Here is a 20,869-nt window from a genome sequence, read left to right as displayed (position 1 = left end):
AAGAGCTGCCATTTCCACTAGGGAATCTGATCACTGTAGTCCAGAGACCAGTTGTGATTCGGGAGAACTCCAGGCCCAACCTAAAGGATGGCAACTCTCCCCCCCCCCCCCCCCATAGAGCAAGCCCTTTAAAGTTTCGGTAGTTGGCCTTTAAAAACACACACAAACCCACTAGTGCAGAGATTTAAGAAACATTGAAGGCTAGCACATTTGTTATGAAACAAAGTTTTGAGTCTAGTAATGATCCCTTTAAGATTAACAAAGTTGAATTCTGAGTATAAGCGTTCGTGTGAATGCACACCTAAAGCTGATAACCAGAATTCAATTTTGTTGGTTTTAAAGGTGCCACTGGACACAGACTTCGTACATTTGTTATGGAATGACGTTCCTTTGGGCTATACTACTTAAATCAGAATGATACAGCAAACAGTGAAACTGATGGAAAGAAAAGAAATAGTGTAAGATATTGTAATAATCATCTTACAAACCTGAAGGTGTTTTTGTCTAAGAAGAGCTAAGGCTGAACAAAAGAAGGGTCTGAAAGCTCAGCTTTACTCATTCATGGAAATGGAACTATAGCTTGGGTCTACAGTATCACAGATTTTCAAGACAACAGTGATTAACAGTGTCACAGGTACTCAGAAGATTTCACTTTAGATCAAGCTGTAGTCCCAGCTTCCAACATGATATGAGGGGGAAATGCACCTTTATAGCTGAATCTAAGATATACTTTTGATTAACATTGTTGTTGAGGAAGAGCAGCAGTACAAAGTGAAGCGTAAGAGTCACAAGAATGGAAGATTAATTGGGATTCTGACCGTGATATAGAAAAATTATCTCCTGTAACCACATCAAAGAAAGAATATTTTATACTTCATCATCAATGCTGTTGGATGATCCCATGAAGCAGCATGGGGGATTTATGAAAAGATTTCAAAGGACACAGATGTAGGCAACTTTAAAACAATTTCATTCAGACATTAAGCATTATAGTAACCTTTTATATTTTTAAGGAATAGTGCAATTCTAAGCATGTTTACTAAGATATAAATCACAGTGAGTTCAGTGGGCTTTAAAAGAAATATAATTTGTCTTTTTTAAAAAGTTGGTATTATTCAGAATGGAAATTTCAAGGAAGCAAAGTACAAAGGAAAGGTCAGCTTTGTTAACTTGAATTACAATGGAGTTTGCAGCAAAGTTTGAGTCCAGTGGCATCTTTAAGACCAATAGTTTTATTCCAGGTATAAGCTTTTGTGTGCAAGCACACTTCTTCAGATATTGAAACAATTTCCTATAATTATGAAGTTTGCAGACAGTCTGCCCCATCATTATTTTGCATGTTCTTTACAGAACTATAATTCAGGATACCTAAGTGACATATTTAAAAGTGATTTGAAACGAACCTACAAATGTTACATGTACAAAAACTTAAAAAAGCAACCACCAGAGCTGCACATATGCTGCACTTTCACAGCACAGCGAAAGGCAACAATGGGTGTAGAACTCAAGCTTTTTTTTTTTTTATTTTAACTTTTTATTGTAACCAAAATGAAACATTACATTACAAACCATAAATAACATACAATACTTATCAAGTCCTGCCTCTACAGATATATTCCAACCATTACTTACATCCAGGTTCTATTTCCTATATAACAATGAAATCCAACATTTCAGGAGGTAACTGTTTACTTTCAGAGGCCTTAGAGTTAATATATTCCAAATAAGGGAACCATTTTTCTATTATATTATTTTTTAAAGCTGGCCATTTCCATAAGTAGTAATTGTGTAGAGCAGGGGTGGCCAACGGTCGTTCTCCAGATGTTTTTTGCCTACAACTCCCATCAGCCCCAGCCAGCATGGCCAATGGCTGGGGCTGATGGGAGTTGTAGGCAAAAAACATCTGGAGAGCTACCGTTGGCCACCCCTGGTGTAGAGATCTTACCTTGTATTATTATATCCCTAATTTTCTTACTCCAGTCCTCCACCGATGGGACCCTATTGCTCTTCCATACTTGAGCTATCAAGTTTTTACCCGCCAGCAGCAACATAAAGATAAGATCCAATCGTAGGGGGGTAGACCATCTTTCAGGACACAAATTTAGTAGATTACTTCTGGTTTCAAAGGTACCATCGTACCTAATATTTCGCAGATTTTAGCCACTATTATAGACCAAAAATTCAACAGTGCGTAAAGTTACCCTCCATCCCACACCCTTTCCAACATAAGAGCATTATTTCGTAGTTTGCTTTTAAACATTTTTTCTGGAGTCATATATCAACGGGAAACTATTTTGAATTGTTGAGTGCGTATATTTATTGCTCTGCTTTTTAGAGTATTCCAGATTAGATCCTATTGCTCCTCTGAAAATTGGGTACTGCAGTCTCTTTGCCATGCATGCTGTTGGGAAGTGGGACTTTTCCACAATTTTTCCATCAATGTTTTATATATGATGGAGATTAGGCCTTTAGAATTTGAGTGATTCTTTTTTAACACTTTTTCAACAGCATTCAGTTTTTTTGTTTTACTAATAAGTGGAATTATCTGGTTGAATCTGGAAGTGCTGTAACCATGGGATAATAATGCATTTACTTTCCAGTTGTTCTTTCGTACCTAGTTTACCTTTAATTATTAAATCATTCTAAAAAGGTTTTTATCCCTCCAGTTTTTATATGCCACTAGATCTCTCCCCGGTGTAAACCAGTTTTGCCCTCGAAAAGCCATCATGAGGTGCAAATTGACCTCTTACTTTATCCCATAGTTTCAGTGTGAACTCTTAAGTACGGATTGCGAAACTCCTGCCACTTTCTATCTTTGCTATCATTCCACAAGGCTTCATGTAGGCTAGATTGTGCCAGAGAAGCTTGCTCTATAAATTCCCATTAAGTTTTCTGAGATGTGCATGTAGATGACTATATGCCTTAAATTAGATGCCAAATAGTAATTATAAATCTCAGGAAGGCCTAGGCCTTCATTTTTAGAGGATTTTGCTAAAAGTTGTCTGGAAATTCTTGCTTCTCCCCCAAGAGAAATGAACTGGTCATTCTTTGCTATTTTTTTTAAAAAGCTCTCCAGTAATGATATTGGTATATTTTGAAAAAGAAATAATAATTTTGGAAATAAAAACATTATCAGGTCCACTCTTTCAATTAACTAGAATGTGAATTTTCCCCAAGCCGGAATGCATGACTGTACTACTTCCAGTATAAAGCTAAAGTTATAACCAAACAGGTCTTTCAATGTATTAGGAACTATTATTCCCAGATGTCTCCATTTGTCCTTAACCCATTTAAAGGGAAAGGACTTAGAAATGTTATCTCTAGAATTATATCCATTTTCTAAATATATGGAATATAATTCTGATTTGTTGTAGTTAATCACAAAACCAGAACATAGACTAAACTCATCTATTTCCCTTATCTTTTGAAATGAGGAGACTGGATTTGTTAAGTAAAACATTGCATCATCAGCAAAGTAACTAGCTTTAAAGTTATTTTTGTGTATTTCTATTCCCTGAATTTGGTTGTTTAATCTAATTGCAAATGATAGCGGTTCTAAGAAGCTTCTTAAAAACCTCCACTTTAATTAAAAACAAGCTTCTAGTCAAGGCTAAAAGGTTTCTAAAAACAGTGAGCAATAGATGCTGAAATTGCAGAAGCTAAGGTGTGACAGAGTAAGGTCACTTGTAATTAGAACTGGGCTTCAGTACCCTACATAAGTTCATTGCCATTCAATGTGACTGATAAGCAACACAAGAACCATGTAAAATGAGAAATTTATAGTGTTTTTTGTGGTGCAGTTTGGATTGCATGGGTTTGGAATTTTTTGAGTTTCAAATGTACACAGCCCTATCAACAAGCCATTCTTCAAATTATGGAAATAGGTTGTTTTTTAAGTGGAATTTGCTTCCTGCTACTTATAAAAGCCCCATGGCGCAGAGTGGTAAAGCTTCAGAACTGCAGTCCTAAGCTCTGCTCACAACCTGAGTTCGATCCCGGCAGAAGATGGATTCAGGTAGCCAGCTTGAGGCTGCCTCAGCCTTCCATCCTTCCGAGGTGAGTAAAATGAGTACCCAGCTTGCTGGGGGAAGTGTAGATGACTGGGGAAGGCAATGGCAAACCACCCCGTAAAAAGTCTGCTGTGAAAATGTTGTGAAAGCAACATAACACTACTTATGATCAGACTCAGGTGGCTGTATTGGTCTAAAACAACAGAACAAAGTTTGAGTCCAGTAGCACCTTTAAAACCAACAAAGTTTAGTCTGGGTATAAGTTTTCATGTGCATGCACACTTCTTCAGTTAATTGTTTCCAAGGCAAAAGGAAACTGCATTGTTGTTTTCTTAAGGCATTTTCAAATGCCCACATCATAAGACTGAATATATAGGATCTAAAAGATGTATGTAGCGATGTACCCAGCCAATGGTTACAAGCTAAAACAAATGAGGGTGGTTTCAACAACAAAATCTTGTTAAAACACAAATAAGCAGTCTAGGAAACACGGGCACATTTTAATTGCCATCCTGCTGCATGAGAGCACTTATTAGAACACTCAGGTTAAAAAAAAAAGGCACAGTTCAACAACCATTGCTCTTACAAGCCCACTGGGGTGCAACGTAAGTGAACTGCACTGTATCCAACAATTGATACCACCTGGACACTTCCATTGTCAAATACCTGAGGTATTAAGATTGAACTGGATCCAAAGTACTGCAAGTGGAGCAAGGCTCATAGAATACCTCCCCACTGTGGCCCATTGATCGCCTCAAAATTCTCTGGAGATTAAAGAACCTTCACCAATGGCATGGGGATTTGCAGAAGGAGGAACTGATCAAAATGATGCCTTGAGCTGTGCCAACAGAAGTTCATGAAACTTTTACACTATTGAATTTAACCCACAGCCTATTTAAAGTCTGCTGCTGGACTCATTTGCCCCCTTTTCTGTGTAACATCTATGTAGAATAGAATTCTGATAATGAAACATGACTTTTGGACATCCCCACCCCCACCTGTAGATCACTGACAGCTGGCAGATGGAAAAGCAAATCAAGCAAATATAAAATCCTAGTACAAAAACTATAGCCCAGGATGGGAGATGGAATAAAGAGTTCCAAATGCAGAAATTTTACTCTCCAAATTCTTGTGCGCAGCAGCTCTTCTTGGTGCAATTACAGGTAAGAGTGTGTATTTAATAACATCAAGCAATAGATAAAATACTGAACAACAGGCCAAATGTGGAGACAGTACATTTATTGAAACTTAGAATAGTAATAATATGAGCTGGGAATTAGAATCAGTTTTGAATGATTATGTGAAACCAGGCCCAACGTTTTTGAAAAAGCTGAGACACCTTTGCTTCAGAAATCCAGAGATGGTATGATAATAAAGTTACTGTTCCAAATTCAGATAGAACACTTCAATCAAACCAAATCAGCTACCCAGAGACCAAGCGCTTTGTTTTAAATATGGTGCGCCTCTCAGTAATGGGCAAACAAGCACAAACTCAGCTTCCCTTACATGAGATTGCAGATGCAGCCCATTGCTATTGCTAGCCTTCCCCTCCCCAATTTTTGTTTCTCTTGAACACATTACAGTAGACTAGCACAATATTTTAATCAAAGTACTCCATCCCAGCTAGACATATTTTGTGACACACCAAAATCAGAATGTTTCAACTTGGAGATTTTCTTCACAGTGCTAGAAAAGCCTTGATAGTTTGCTGAACCAGATACTGAACATTCATCCAAAGGGCTCAAGGCCAGGTGCTCTGTGCAACTGCTTACATGCTACCACTCAAGACTGAATTTTAGAGCACACTGATATAATCTAGAGAAATTCCAAGTAAAATGGCCCTACTTAAAAATTAGCCCTATTAATTTAACAGGATTGGAGAATTAGGCCAGTCAGTATGCCGTTTGCTTCGCAACCTTTGATTGGGATACATCTCTGGAACTATCATTAGCAAGGGTCACTTTCCACACCCCCTAGGACTCAAATCAATGCAGGATACCCCCTGGCTGGCCACAATTTTGTAGTGCTGACAGATATCTGGAAATGAGAAGACAAGTAGGTTCCTAAAAATTCATCAATGCTTTATCAGCTCTTCTCACTTCTTCCATTCTGCAATCCAAATTTGTCTGATTCCATTTGTTGCTGTCTTCACACAGACTTTGAAAAGTAGTTTTCCGCCCTCTAATAAAATGTGAAAATCTCATATCTCATAATGCAGTTTAAATACAATTTAAAGCATCCCAGAATCACGATTACTGTTCTAACATTTACACAGGCTTTCTAACTTCCTTCCATCTCCAACTCCCAGAGCAGCCCCACCTTTTCCCGCTGTAAGAACTCTTCTTTCTGAAGGCACTCTGAGTTCCCACAGGAGGACACAGTCATGCTTATTCTTTATGTGATCCAATCTGCATTCTTTTTAATGCATCAGTTAGCTAGTCCTTAATCTTCTGACTGCATTTAGGTGGCAGGCACAGTAACAGGACATCCCAATGGAAGCAGTGTGGTTAAGGAGGGAAGTGAGAAGTTAAGGAAGCTGGGTTCTTACATATTCCTGCTCAGCAGGAAGGGCTGGACAAAGTCCACAATTTCACACATCTTTTCTTTGTTGTTCTGAAAATACTTTGGAAATATGGGGTCTGCATTGTCTCCATTCATTCACTGGGGAGCAGCCAAAAACTAAGGCAGAGGGAACTGGGCCAAAATAAAAATGAAAGAAAAAACCCACCACCACCTACCAGACCCCAATTACTCTGGTAAACGTTCATGTCTTTCCCACACCTATCTTCTCCTCCTTTTAGAACCTCCACAGCTTCCATCCAGAAAGAAACATCCACCAAGACCAGATGCACTTAGAGAGTAAGCAGGTAGAGCCCAAAAGCCCTACTTCCAAAAGCTTCCACTCTAACCCCTTCCTTGTCCATCTTAGAAAAATAAAATCAACACTAAGAACATATATAACTTATTTTAAATTATTTTAAAATGTCTTTTTAGAAAGAGAAAGACTGTGACAATAGCCCTGTGCCCCTCTGTACTGTTGGTTGATGAACTTCAAAACTCTGCATATCGAGGCTCAGTCTCACAGGCAACACATATTCCCATCTCTTTCCAGTAGAACTGGAGGGGAAGGTGGGGGAAGCACACACAGAAAGAGGGTACACCCTTTCACAGCTTCAAGGGCTCCACATTCTCATACCAAGAATAAAAACACTTAAAAAGGGGAGGGGAGGTGTAAAGGGCATTCACACAAGGCAGTGGAAATCACTGAGCCACTTGTCCTCTGCAGAAGACAACCCAACCTCAGTTGTCAAAATGGTCATCATTTGGGAAGAGGCGGTAGGGGAGGGGGAGGTTCTGAGGGCAGAGGCGGTGGCCGTGAGTTATCCACACTGGCAGCAGCCCTGGGGTTCAAGAACTCGCCGTATGAGTGCACAAAGTCAAAACTGGGTGGCTGCGTGGGTTGCATGCCCTGTGCACTGAGCAGGGAGTGCAGCATGTTCACTGTATCCTGGTAGTCAATAGTCTGGTTCATGTTATGCCCATTGGCTCCTGCTGTACTCTTGTCCAGTTTTCCATGAGCCGCTCTGGCTTTGTTGCCCTGGGTAAAAGATAAACTGGCTGCATCCAAGCTATGTCCAGGGTGTTGAGGGAAGGGAAATGACACGGTGGGCCCTTTTGAACCCTTGCTGATTTTAGGCTGGTGTTCGTGTGCTAGAGTCGATACCTCCTCAGCCAGGGGTCTCTTACGGGAGGAACAAGTTGGGACATAACCTTTGTGGGGTGCCATGCCACTCTGGCTGCTATGCTTAGAGTCTCCTGGTCGCTTGGTGCTTGCAACTGGCGGTGTGTGCAAATGTTTGTGAGAGTGATGATTGTGATGGTGATGGTTGGCTGAGTGGCCCTTATGTTTTTCCCTATGCTCACCCCGACTTTTGCCACTACTCTCATCAGATGAGCTGTGCCGTTCTGAGGTAGTTGGCACCTTGATGCGTACTTTTATTTCTTCAGGCTTGGAGGAAGGAAGGGCGGCTTTGTCCCCTGAAACAGGGAGGCGCACTTTAAGGGCAGAGGAAGGTTTGTCAGCCTTCTCAGCTGGGGGCCGTTCCAAACCATCAGTACTACTGCTTAAGGGGATCTTCAGGATGATGGAAGATGGATTGTTCTCTTGCTGCACATCCCGCTCCCGCTGCTGCTGCACAAGCAGGTTCTGAGCAGCGTAGGCATACTGAGAGCGCACATTAGCCTCCATGTTTTCCAGCTCACGTTTTTGTGCAGCCAACTCCTCAGCGTGCTTGGCGCGGTACTCCTTTAACGACACTTTTGCTAGTGGTGCACTCTTGCTGCTTTGTTTTGAGAAGGAGCCTCTACTGCTGTCATGATGTGAATGATCTGTGCTAAGAGAGGTTTCATGAGGCCTATGGCTAACCTCTAGCTTGATCGGACCCATCCAGCTGTCTGATGCGTCTGTACTGCCCAGATCTCCTGGGGAGTCAGCTGTGGTACTTGGGAGTGAAGCCACAGTCCCTGCAGTCGAGGAAGTTGACATGCTCATCAGACCTGCAATGGTCGTGTCAGAGGAGCTTCTGGAGATCATGCTGAGGATTGTCTGTTCCGAGAGACAATCATCATCACCCTGCTCATCTGGTTTTGATTTCCTGGCTGCCTGGATTGCCTAAAGTGAAAACAAAAAAACTTGAGCTCTTCATACCACCCAGCTTATGCTGTTCCACCTCTACCCCACCTGAAATATATGAAAGAGGCATAGAGATGTAGTGTTATTTACACATCAAAAGGATTTTTTCCCTAATTCACTAATGTTAGACTACATCTAGGAGAACAAACTGCAGAACTGCATTACAACAACATACAACATTTAAGACAAACACTCTATAAAATTCCCTTATGCAAGGGTTGGGAGGGGGTAACAGTTTCATGGCTTCATCTCATTATCCCTTACTCCAAACAGAACAAGAATTTTTAATTACAATTTCAATTTTTTGGAACTCTTAACTTTAAAAGCAAATACTACAGCAACATGTTTTATTAACAAGGTTATTCAAGTAAATAAGAGTCACTCACTGAACCAGAGCAACCAACAATCCATGCAAGCCCATCTTGCCCATTCCAGACAATACAGGCATGAAGAGATGCTGTTAAAAACTGACTAGGGATAGAGAATTTAAATCCTAACAAGAGGCTAAGGGGTATCCTATTTACTGAGCTGTGTTCTTTCTTATGCAGGTCTTTCCACATTACTTGCCACATGGAATTATACACACAATTCATGCTCTCACCCGCCAGTTCCTGATTCGTTTCAGCCGGCTAGGAGTTTTTTCAAGGATCTGCAGGAATTCATGTGTTAGCTCTGGAAAGGAAGCACAGGAACACAAGGGCAATAAGTCTAACGATACTTACAAACCAGAGCAATGAGACTGTTAACTACCAACCTTGCTAATGAGACGGGGCAGTTGCAGGATGAATAGCAGTGGCTCAAATTTATAAAATCTGTCCCACTTAACAGAATAGAGATGCCAAGCTAATGAAATATCTTTTATTGTGAATGGGAATGTATTTGACCTTGCTCCAAACTTACCATCCAAAAGCTCCAGAGTTACAGTGCCATCCACGTACTCCCACCAGTGCTTCCCGTCCGTGGAGACTGGGATCTCCCAGTTGGACCACTTACAGGCCAGGTGGATGCAGACGCAGGCCACAACGGGAGGGGTGTACTGCAGGCTGAAGGTGGTTAGGTGAAGGCTGACATCACCAGCAGGGAGAGAGAAACAGAAAGCTGTAAGCTCCCAAGCCTGAACAGCAGCAGCACACACGGCCACCCGCTGGACAGACACTGCAAGAAGTGGGCATCCCTAAGCTTTAAAAGCTTTTATCATCCTGCACAGTCAAGCCCGTCCTGCTCATACCAACTCCGTTTCAGCCTGAAGCTCTAGGGCCCCCATATGGCCTACAGAATGAGAAAGCAAAAATGCTGTAGTTTTTTAAATGAGCCCCCTCCTTGAACAAGTGGCTAAATAATTTAGTTGCACCTGGATTGTGTTTATTCCACAGAGATTTAGGAAACTGAGCTCTTTCATAGGAATTTTATTCACCTGGCAAAAGATGTTATAAACTTTCTCTTAACAACCTGATCATTTACAGCAGTAAACTCTACAGCAAATTCAAATTTCAACAATCCACAAGATGAGTTATGGTTGACAAACCCTTAGACATGTTCTTCCTTTTAAGCTTGGTCTTGTTCCTCAAAATGCTAGAAAAAGTTTACACACCGGCGACAGGACTGAACCAAAAAACATGGCAAGTGATGTTGACAGAATAAAACATGGTTTTACTCATATCTCAATTATTCCTCTTTAGAATTCTATGGACTGTATTTTAGTTATAGTAGTGATCCATAAATGGCAGCAATTAGGCAGACTGGCTCATTGAAGGGCTACCAGCTACTCCCTCAGCCCCTTTTCTGGTTGCTACAGACAAAGGGAAGTATGGAGACAGCAGCAGTTGTTGAGATAATAGGACTTACTGATGGGCCCTTCAGAAGGATTGGGACTCAGCTCATTGGTCCCACTTCTACAGTAAATACTTTCCAGCAAAACTAGCTGATAAATCAAGGACACTTTTTATATAGTATACCAACGCAAAACAAATTCTGCACCAAGCTGACTTGAATTGTTGTCAAATAAACAACTTTGCAATTATTTTGTACATCGCTGAAGATGAAGCAAGGAAGTCATAAACACAACTGACCAATGGAAGGCTTATCCACATGCCTTCTGATCTTGAAATTTCACCAGCTACTACCTACATCTTTTCTGCAGACCAGAAACTTTTTCAAATGAACTATCAGGATTCTGTATGCTGTACCAATCACAAATTTCCTTAGGTCTATATACAGTTATGGCATTAATGTTATCAATGCTACATATAGCAACAATATCAGACAAAGCTGGTTTGTGCCAACCGAGAATACTAAATTCAGTAGAGAATGTCAAGCAACTAGATACAGAACAGTGGGTTGTATTCCTTTTAAAATTTCTGTGTGCAAGAGTGTGTGCGACTTCCTCCCTCTTCCAGCAGACCTCTAATCCCCTCAAAGTTATTCTGTGGGGAGTGTCCCCTGTTTTCTAGGAACAGCATTTCAGGAGGCATTTTAGGGAAGGGAATGCTTCCATGGGTGGAAATTCTTCTGTCTGCGGAAACTGTAGACGGAATCTAAGCCAATGTTTTCATTTTGTACTTATGAAGACCAGAGCAACAGTTAAACATGAACTAATGCTTTCATTTTATTATGTATGCCACAGAAGCTTGCTGGGTGACCTTGGGCCCGTCACACACACTCAGAATAATCTACCTAATAGGATTGTGAGAATAAAATGGAGAAGAGAATGATGCAAGCTGTTTTTTCCCGGGGGGGGGGGGAGCAAGATATAAATAAACAAGCTCTTAAATTTAAAATCAGAAGTCACTTAAGCAAATTCTGTTTAAAGTTCTAGCTTCCTTTTTTTAAAAATAACTTTCATGCAAACACTAAAGCTGATAAGCGTCCACCAATTTTACCCATTTGTAAAAAGTTGATTACCTATGGGCAATAAGAATTGATAGACTATAAGGCAGGGAAACTTTATGCGCTGTTTTTCTATGTTCTCTCTCCCTTTCTGGCTGCAACCAACAAATATGCCTGGACTAATAATTTTGTGAACTTACTGCAAGATACACAAATTTGAGCAGACTTCGGAGCATGGTGGAAGACAGGAGGGCCTGGCATGACTTTGTCCATGGGGTCGCAAAGAGTCGACCTCGACTGTGCGACTGAACAACAAACTGCAAGATTGTTTTAGCTCCTACCAATAAGCTGAAAAGCACTGATAACCAATGCATAATATAGCTGAACATGGATTTCTTCTGCAAGGTTTGAACAAAACTCCTTTCAAGAATCCCATTTTCAGGAACACAAACAATTTTATTTCTGAGGTTAATACCTACCTGTTGGTAGCCATGAAGTAAGAAGTTTGTGCCAGATCCTTGCTGGCTACAGAAAAAAAGAGAAATTCACCAGTCAGTTTTTGTCAAAGATTCCAAGCTCTGCTACATGCTTTTATTGTAGCAGCAGCTAGGTAAGAATGTAACAGCAGCCATGATAGATGAGACAAATGGTTGAGCATCAATAGTCAGTCAAATGCCACAGGGAAGCTCTCATGCAAGGCTCAAAACAGCAGCACATGGGATTGCTGTGATCTAATATATATTCATTTGTTGTAAATACTTGCTTTGAACTCCCAACTGAGTTCATAACTTGCAGGTGATACTCCTGCTTTGTACAACTGATCCCCCATTAACACATTAGATCAGAGAATGGGGAAAGTCAATCAGGGGTGGCCAACGGTAGCTCTCCAGATGTTTTTTGCCTACAACTCCCATCAGCCCCAGCCATTGGCCATGCTGGCTGGGGCTGATAGGAGTTGTAGGCAAAAAACATCTGGAGAGCTACCGTTGGCAACCCCTGCAATATATTATACTTTGCAGGTCCCTTAAACCTGAAACTCCTGAGCCTTCCTGCTTATGAACAGGACTATCATCTATCAACTGAGACATCAACTATCAGCTGAGAAACCTCTATTTGAAAGTAACTGTGATGCCACTATCACAGCAGCATTGGATGATTTCTTACCTCGAACAAGCTGCGTGCATTTCACCACATGTGTGTGGGGATGATCAATGGTGATTTCAAATCCTGGAAGAAAGACAAAGATCAGTTATGTCATGGAAAGAACATATTTGTGGTTCTACATACCACACATGCCTCTAGATCCTGGGAGGCAAAGGATCCTGCCCATCTGTCCCCTTCCCACAAGTCTGTGCTCGAATTCAAGGAGGAAGAAAGGAGGGCTCCTTCCTAGGCTTAGATGGATCAGTTATCTAGTCACAGTAAAGGAAAAATCATAGATACTACAAGCTTCTGAAGCAATAATAGACTCTGCTGAAAAGACTGTATGGGAAAAACACATAAGCATTTTGAATCAAACAATTTCCTGCACTAGGACAACAGCAGAAGAGAAGGTTCTGGCATCTGCTTGGAGAATTTACTCCATCACCCCAACACAAGTCAATGATTCCCCTTTAAGACAACCAACATCCAGAGTTAGCCTAAGATTTTGTAAAGGGTTTTATTACTCGATACAGTTAAAAGACCACTGTCAGCATTTATAGTCTATGAACTGCCCAAATTAGAAACTGCTAATTTGGTAGTAAGAGACAACCAAACATTCTGAGCCCAATATCTGGATGAAACAGAAAATAACTGTTACAAGGATCGAGTTAGTTATGACCAATTCAGTGACTTCTTGTAGTTCTCAAACCTAAAGTTATTTGGGGGAAATGTTACATACAGACAGGATTAACTGCCTTGTACACAGGAGCCCAAGATGCCTGAAGTTCTGCAACTGCATGTAATGGACAACATTGGGAACACAGAACATTTTGTTTTATTTATTTACAATAGTAAGAAGTGTGAGTCAAGTGGCCTTCACAATTGGAGAAAGCATATGGTTTTAACTACTAAAAATTTCTAAATAAATTAAAATTACAAACAAAAGGTAATGACAGCTCATCACCAACAAGTCACATGTTTGTTTGGGTACCTATCCCCCATCCTGAGTTATAGAACTGATCATATAATCAGATTATTAGGTTGCTGAGTTGCTAAACTTCAATCCAGAATACAAGGCCTGGAACCTGAGCAATGTAAAACCTGTTAAGGGAAAAGCTTAAACCAACTTTTGCATGTTCATATTTGTTCATGAAAACAAGCATGTCAATATATCCACACTATAAATAAATAAATAAATAAATAACTGGCTGTTGTGAAATGGTTTGTTGCCTGGACTGGTGTTTTCCCACACTGGCCAGCTGTGCCTCTGCCCTCCAGCTGTGAAGAAGACTGGGTTAGACTCTCCACTCTGGGAACTTTCCTGGGTCTGGCATTCATGAAGCAGCCCGTCCGCTTTGAAAAACTTACCCAGGGTCTGCAGTATTATGCTCTCTAGAATGACCAGGTCTTGGGCTTGTTGCAGGTAAGCCTGGGGTTGAGAGGACAGGCAGGTTACTTGTGATGAGGCACTCTGTATCAAGCCTGCATATTTCTAACACTCTCTTGGGGAGGCAAAAACTAACAAGGGGGAATCTTTATCATACTCAGCACTGGAGAGAATTGGCACAGGCATCCCATTCCCAGAAGTAAGTGACATGCCTATTAGACACATTTCTTGCTTGTGAAAAACTGCTGTTGATTTCACTGGCTTCAACTGCCGTGAAGTTACCAGTGTATGCTAAAAATGGCCCTTTCCTCCAATTTGGCTTCAGAACAAAGCTTCCCCCTTGTTGGCAAGGTTAGATGTGCAGGTCCTGTCAGGAAGGGCTGTGGTGAGATGTGAAACAGTAGTCCCATTTGAATGGCAAAATTGAGCTTCAAACATCATTTTCACATCAAAGGGTGATCCTGGCAGGCAATATCCACCCCTTAGTGCAAAGTCTAATGCAAACAGTGCTATACACACCTGATTCACAACACACTAGCAGGAGGACACAGGACAGACAAGCCATCTGGCTTATAAAAACCCAGAGTTTTCTGTGCTATGCATCAGCAGGTCCAAGAACTAATTAATAGTACTCTGAAATTTAGCCACTCGTTATGACAAGGCCTTAAAGCTCTATATCCAATGAAGCACGAGGGGCTTGCACTGTCAGGATGTGTTCTTTTCCCTCCCTCACCAGTCTTCATCACAACTGCTTACCTCACTCCGTGTATCTGGAAGAGCCTCTAGAGGATGCAAGCAGGCATGGGCAACTTTGATGACATGCTCAAGTTTTCGGGGTTGTTCCTCCACCTTGGCTGCCAGGAAAAGGGCAGCTGGCGCCAAAGACTTTATAAAGAAAAGACAGATATAGCTTCTGCTTTCAGATGACAATAACCTCTTAAATGACCAGAAAAATCTGTTACTTTAACAATATGATTTTAGAACTAGTTATGTTATTATGATTAACTAGTCACAAAATATACTACACAAAGAAAAATAGACTTGACAAGGTATTAACTAACGCTTAAGCCTCTTATGATGCGTCATATAAAATCTATGCTACAGTAAATCATTAAAATCTATATTAATTTGATAACTTTTTCAGATAGCATTCTCAAGTTATACAGAGTGGAAGACAATTTAATGGGAAATTTAAGATTGTTTTTACTTTAAAGATATATACATCTTGTTCTTGTGGGGAAATAATAAAAATGTGACTATGTCTGCTATAGAGTACTTGTACATGTTTTATACAGTGCCTCGTACTTGATGCTTAATTTCTTCAATCCTCTTCAAAATTCCACACAACCGCAACACAGCAATTACAGTCACATCTCATACATTATTTGTCCTAACTTGGATGCTATTAGGAAGCGTGTTATTTTCCTCTCACATTTATTTCATCTTTCCTGCAATCTTTCCCAAAAATGCTCCGATGTGTTGGGAATGCCTGCAGTAAAGCCAACCTGACTGCTGTGTAAGTAAGCAAGTTCAGACTGTCAAACTTCTGACCATACAATTACCATTTGCCCTCGTCCAGTCCCTGCAAGACCCATATCCTTCCTCCCAACCACTGGGGTGGGGCTTTTTTGAGAGTTTTCAGTAACTAACACAGTAAGTCAGGTTTTGTTTTAAAAACTGCCCTCCCTGCACAGCTGAAGCTTTGAGTGAGGAATCCCACAAGATAGCAAGCCAAGGAGTGGTCTTTCTCAATCACAGAGGACCCTCTAGTTAAGATGGCATTTACATTTTTGATCATCACCTATCCAAAAGTTTCTGATTCAGGTACTACAGCAACAGAGACCAAAATCAGAACTATGTAGATTGCCTTCAAAGCAATTTACATGATACATTATTTCCACTCTTCAGTTAAACGGTGTTGTGTTAGTACTGCAGTTTTACCCTATGTAACATTTTCTAGACATTTCCACTACAGAATTTTGCTCATGTCCTCCTTCTTGGATACAATTTATGCTAATAAAACAGTTCAAACTATACTTACATTCCGATGAAACTGAGTAAAGGACTGAACCATGTAGAATCGATGCATATAGACAATAGCAGTATTGATAGTCAGTTGAGAACTAACAACTTACAGTTAAGGAAAAAGAAGACCAGGTTTATCTAAACTTACTTTAAAATAGCAATATACCTGGTAACAATTTAAGCAGCAATTCCAGTTTTAACAGAATGCTTTGCTCTGTGTACTCCAGCCTTAACAAACACTTGTCTTAATTTTTTTTAATAAATACGTATCAGCCATTGATCTCCTAATTTGTTCTGAGTAAACTACATGCTTCCCCTGAAATATGGCACAACTACCATAAACCCTACTATTGTATTAATACATATTCACACAACTGCAGCCCTAAACCAGTCTCACCAGTCCCCCCTCAAATCATACATTTAAATCCAGAATGAAGATTACTATCCAAGGCCCCCCAAACATTACCAGAAATAATCAACACTAATTAAAAATATCATAGAATCATAGAGTTGGAAGGGTCCTCCAACTAGTCCAACCCTCTGCACAATGCAGGAAACTCACAAACACCTCCCCCTAAATCACATAGGTGTTTTTCATCTAGCTAATCTTTAAATATATGAATTAAAACAGAATTAGATAAAGTATCTTGAACACAAAAAGCACTAATGAACACTAATAATGTGTTAAATATGAAAAAATATTTACAAGGCACAGAAATGCCTCTCTTCTTCTAATGTGGTTTCTCCCCCACACCCCAGCAACCTGCTCTTAAAAGCACAATTTCTGTAAACTGAGGAATCACAAAACAGAGTTTAACGCGCTGTTAATATACAGATCATTGCTCACCCAAGATGTTTCGAGCTCTCCCGCCCTGCGTTCTAGTTTCACATTGATTATCTAGACAACGCAGGCTCAACCTGCGGTCCACCCACAGGAGCATATGAGCGTCAGCGCCTGCTCTCGAACCGAGACTCAACCGTTTCAGGACCCGGCCTAATAAAGCGCCCGGTCCGTAAACCGAGACCAACCCAGACCTCGACCTCATCCCATTCCTAACGCCCCGTATCCAGTACTAAGCCGGTGTAGCGGCCTAAAACAAAATCCCAGCCAAGCTGTTTACCCATCACTAATCTGGGCTCTAGGCCCTCTCGCCCAGTCCTACTTCCCCCACACTGCTTAGCGCGGCCTAGTCTCCGAATGGATACACATTGAGGCGCTGGCCCATATCCTGAAGCAGATTAGCCGCCTGCTGCCGGTAGGACAGCTCCTTATCCGGGTCCATCCCCGCGCGACGGGAAGGACTCCGCGCAAGCTGTTCCCGGCTGAAGTACCAGCGTCTCCCTCCTCCTGCCGCCGCTGCAACCGCCGCGCCACACACCGCCATGATGGCCGCCGTCACCGTCGACAACGACGCATGCGCGTGTGAAGGCAGGAAGCACGCACCGGCCCTGCGCGTACGCAATCTCGCCAGACTCACATGCGCATGCGTACATCTTACCAACCCTCCCCCTTTCTCGCTCGGCGAAACAACTTAACGTTTGAAGAAAAAAACAACCGCAACCTGAATTTCCGGTGTGAAACTTAAGCTTTCATTGGCCTTTACGCCCATGTAGGATGCTCTGTCCCTTTATCTCTATGGTGAAAGGCGTACATGCTCACAAGCATGGGATACGACTGCACCACTTCTAACTTGTTTTAGAATCTCCATTTTGTATAACAAATAAATGTAAGGACTTTGTGCTGTTTTGAGCGATTTTTATGTAGCGCCTTTTCCCCTATGCTGCACCAGGACAGCTTTGCTTATCTGAGCAGGGCCTTCTGTGGGTGCCACCCTGCAAATGGGCAAAATCAAGAACTGCCAATACATGTTCCTTATTTGTGGAATGGCCTGTCTTGAGGATGTCAGGAAGGCTTCCGTTCTGTTTCCCCTCCTCCCCCTCTAAACGATGCAAAATTGAGTTTGAGTCCAATGGAACCTTTAAAACCAACGAAATTTTATTCAAGGTATGAGACTTCATATGCTAGCACACTTCTTCAGATGCGATGTTCTTGTACACTGAATGCAAACTTTGTTCTACTGCTTCAGACCAACACGGCTGCCCACCTAGAGTTATATGCAAAACTGAATTATCCAAGAGGACTTTTCTATGCAGGCGATAGGGTAGTACTGTACAAAGTGCTTCGCAAAGTTACTTGGATAAATTATTAAGGACTGTGATCTATAGCAGGAGTGGCCAACGGTAGCTCTTCAGATTTTTTTTTTTGCCTACAACTCCCATCAGCCCCAGCCAGCATGGCTGATGGGAGTTGTAGGCAAAAAACATCTGGAGAGCTACCGTTGGCCACCCCTGGTCTATAGTACTGTATACAGTTTGCTGTAAATTGGATCCTACTGTGTATTTTTGCATCATTTAATGTGTCGTGTTCACATTTATACTTTGTTTTGTTTTTTAAACTTCTGATTGGTTCTGCAACCCAAAGGGGAGGGACGGTGGCTCAGTGGTAGAGCATCTGCTTGGGAAGCAGAAGGTCCCAGGTTCAATCCCTGGCATCTCCAAAAAAGGGTCCAGGCAAATAGGTGTGAAAAACCTCAGCTTGAGACCCCGGAGAGCCGCTGCCAGTCTGAGAAGACAATACTGACTTTTTTTTCACGTTTTAAACAATTTATTGGTAGCATATGGTTACAAAGCTTATCTATTTCTTAATTTTTTCTTTTTTCACATTAACCCATATGACATTTCCATCCCCCCTCCCTCCAATGTTGACTTCCCCGAGGTTATAAGTTCAAATCCATACTAAAGGCACTTCTGATTGCTCAAAGTTCCGTATATATATTCTTACAACTAAAAAAATGTCCAATATTTCTTTACTTTCCAAGTTTTCTCCATATATCCTTTAAATTTTCTCCACTCCCTTTTGAATATCTCTAAATCATAGTCTCTTAGTGTTCTGGTTAATTTGTCCATTTCACACCACGATAAAACTTTCATGGTCCATTCCCATTTCTCTGGTATTTTTTCTTGCTTCCAAAGCTGCGCGTACAAAGTCCTAGCAGCTGATAACAGGTACCAAATTAAAGTCCTGTCTTCTTTTGGGTATTTTTCTAATTGTAATCCAAGTAAAAACGTCTCTGCAATTTTCTTAAAATCATAGCCCAAAATTTTGGTGATTTCTTGTTGTATCATCTTCCAGAATTCTTTCGCTCTTTCACATGTCCACCACATATGGAAGAAAGAACCTTCATGTTTTTTACATTTCCAACATCTATCCGACATTTTCTTACTTATCTTAGCCAATTTTTTCGGAGTCATATACCACCTATACATCATTTTAAAACAGTTCTCCTTAATGCTTTGACAAGTTGATATCTTCATTGAGTTCTTCCAGAGGTGCTCCCATGTTTCCATTTGTATTTCTCTATTTACATTAATTGCCCATTTGACCATTTGAGACTTTACTACTTCTTCTTCTGTAGACCATTTCAATAATAACTTATATACTTTTGATATCAATTTTTCATTGTCACCTAACAGGACTCTTTCCAGTTCTGTTTGTTCTCGTCTAATCCCCTCTGATTTTATGTCATTTTCCATCAAACTTTTAATTTGTTGCATTTGAAACCAATCATAATTGTTATTTAGCTCTTCTGAGGTTTTTAATTCAATTTTGTCTCCTTGAATCTTAAGCAGTTGGTTATATGACATTTCTCTTTTTTCTTCAGAATCAGCTGTTATTTTTATTACTTCTGCTGGCACTATCCATAATGGTTTTCTCTCGTCCCCGTAAGACAATACTGACTTTGATGGACCAAAGGTCTGATTCAGTATAAGGCAGCTTCATATGTTCATATGTTCAAATCCTAATCCATTGTTTATTGAACATCCTGTCTTGTTGATTACTTTGACTCACATTGTGTAATCCACTTTGAGTCCTAGGGCGAAAACCGGACTATAAATAAGCAAATAAATGGGATTTAAGAGGGTGGCAAAACTTACAGGTATGGTTTATATATGGGCCTTTTTCGTTGTGCTATTTTCAACATAACTGGGGAGATGGTTCAGGTAATTAAGCTGTTATATCTTTGGTTGCTATTATAAAGTCATTTAGTTGTCTGTCTGTATGTTAATAATGCGTGTACTGTGTGGTTTTGCAGTGAATACCTGTGTAATTTCAGTTTCTTCCACCATCCCCAGGAAGGAGGGAAGAAATTATGCAACCTGGGTTTATTAATTTGGGGGTGTGGGGGAGAGAGAAAGTTGTGCTGCCTCCAGCTCACTAGCATCCACTTCCTAACAGGAGGACAGCCAGTAGGCAGGTTGTGCATTTGTTAATGGTTCCTCATACTCTTGGAGAGGAGTGACAAGTGGAGTGCCTCAAGGATCTGTCATGGGATCTGTTTTGTTAAATACCTTTATAAATGATTTGGATGAAGGAATAGCTTATTAAACCTGCAAATGATAGCAAATTGGGAGGGGTAACAAATACAGCAGAAGACAGAGTCAGGATACAAAATGATCTTGACAGGCTGGAAAACTGGCCTAAAACCAATAAAATGAATTTTAACAGGGAAAAATGTAAAGTTCTGCATTTAGGTAGGAAAAATCCAATGCATTATTATAGGATGGGGGGAACTTTTCTTGGCAGTAGTATGAAAAGGATCTAGGGGTCTTAGTGAACCATACATGGAACATGAGTCAGCAGTGTGATGCAGTGGCTAAAAAAGGCGCATTCAATTTTGGGCTGTATTTATTTATTTATTGGATTTATATTCTGCCCTCCCTGCC

At 40.8% G+C, this 20,869-nt stretch overlaps 1 protein-coding gene across 3 annotated transcripts; it reads right to left on the bottom strand.

Annotated features, from left to right (window-relative positions):
- Positions 1-5,232: 5,232 nt before the first annotated feature.
- CCNT1 (cyclin T1) lies at positions 5,233-17,547 on the bottom strand. Of its 3 annotated transcripts, XM_060251947.1 has the most exons (9): positions 17,291-17,547; positions 16,101-16,182; positions 14,816-14,944; positions 14,041-14,101; positions 12,694-12,756; positions 12,009-12,054; positions 9,604-9,767; positions 9,305-9,375; positions 5,233-8,682 (listed from the first exon to the last, which is right to left on the bottom strand). In XM_060251947.1, exons 1-9 carry the CDS (start codon positions 17,467-17,469, stop codon positions 7,330-7,332), a joined length of 2,148 nt encoding a protein of 715 aa, XP_060107930.1. In that variant the 5' UTR covers positions 17,470-17,547; the 3' UTR covers positions 5,233-7,329. The 3 variants fall into 3 exon arrangements, with proteins under 3 accessions (XP_060107930.1, XP_060107931.1, XP_060107932.1); XM_060251948.1 differs by lacking the exons at positions 14,041-14,101; positions 17,291-17,547; XM_060251949.1 differs by lacking the exons at positions 9,604-9,767; positions 12,694-12,756; positions 14,041-14,101; ... (1 more) ...; positions 16,101-16,182; positions 17,291-17,547 and having other exon boundaries at positions 12,009-12,043.
- Between the last annotated feature and the right edge of the window lie 3,322 nt (positions 17,548-20,869).

This window comes from Heteronotia binoei, chromosome 13 (genome assembly GCF_032191835.1).
Source record: "Heteronotia binoei isolate CCM8104 ecotype False Entrance Well chromosome 13, APGP_CSIRO_Hbin_v1, whole genome shotgun sequence".
Lineage (NCBI taxonomy): Eukaryota > Metazoa > Chordata > Lepidosauria > Squamata > Gekkonidae > Heteronotia > Heteronotia binoei.
Note: the sequence above shows the minus strand (reverse complement) of the source record. Positions and strands in the feature narration are given on the sequence as shown.

What these genes read in the sequence shown, in the direction of transcription:
- CCNT1 (XM_060251947.1), bottom strand. Translation starts at nt 17,469, where the DNA reads ATGGCGGTGTGTGGCGCGGCGGTTGCAGCGGCGGCAGGAGGAGGGAGA. An exon ending in TACTTCATGGCTACCAACAG is followed by an intron (nt 9,768 to 12,008) that starts GTAGGTATTAAC and finishes TGGTGATGTCAG; the next exon opens with CCTTCACCTAACCACCTTCA. An exon ending in AACGAATCAGGAACTGGCGG is followed by an intron (nt 8,683 to 9,304) that starts GTGAGAGCATGA and finishes TTTTCACTTTAG; the next exon opens with GCAATCCAGGCAGCCAGGAA.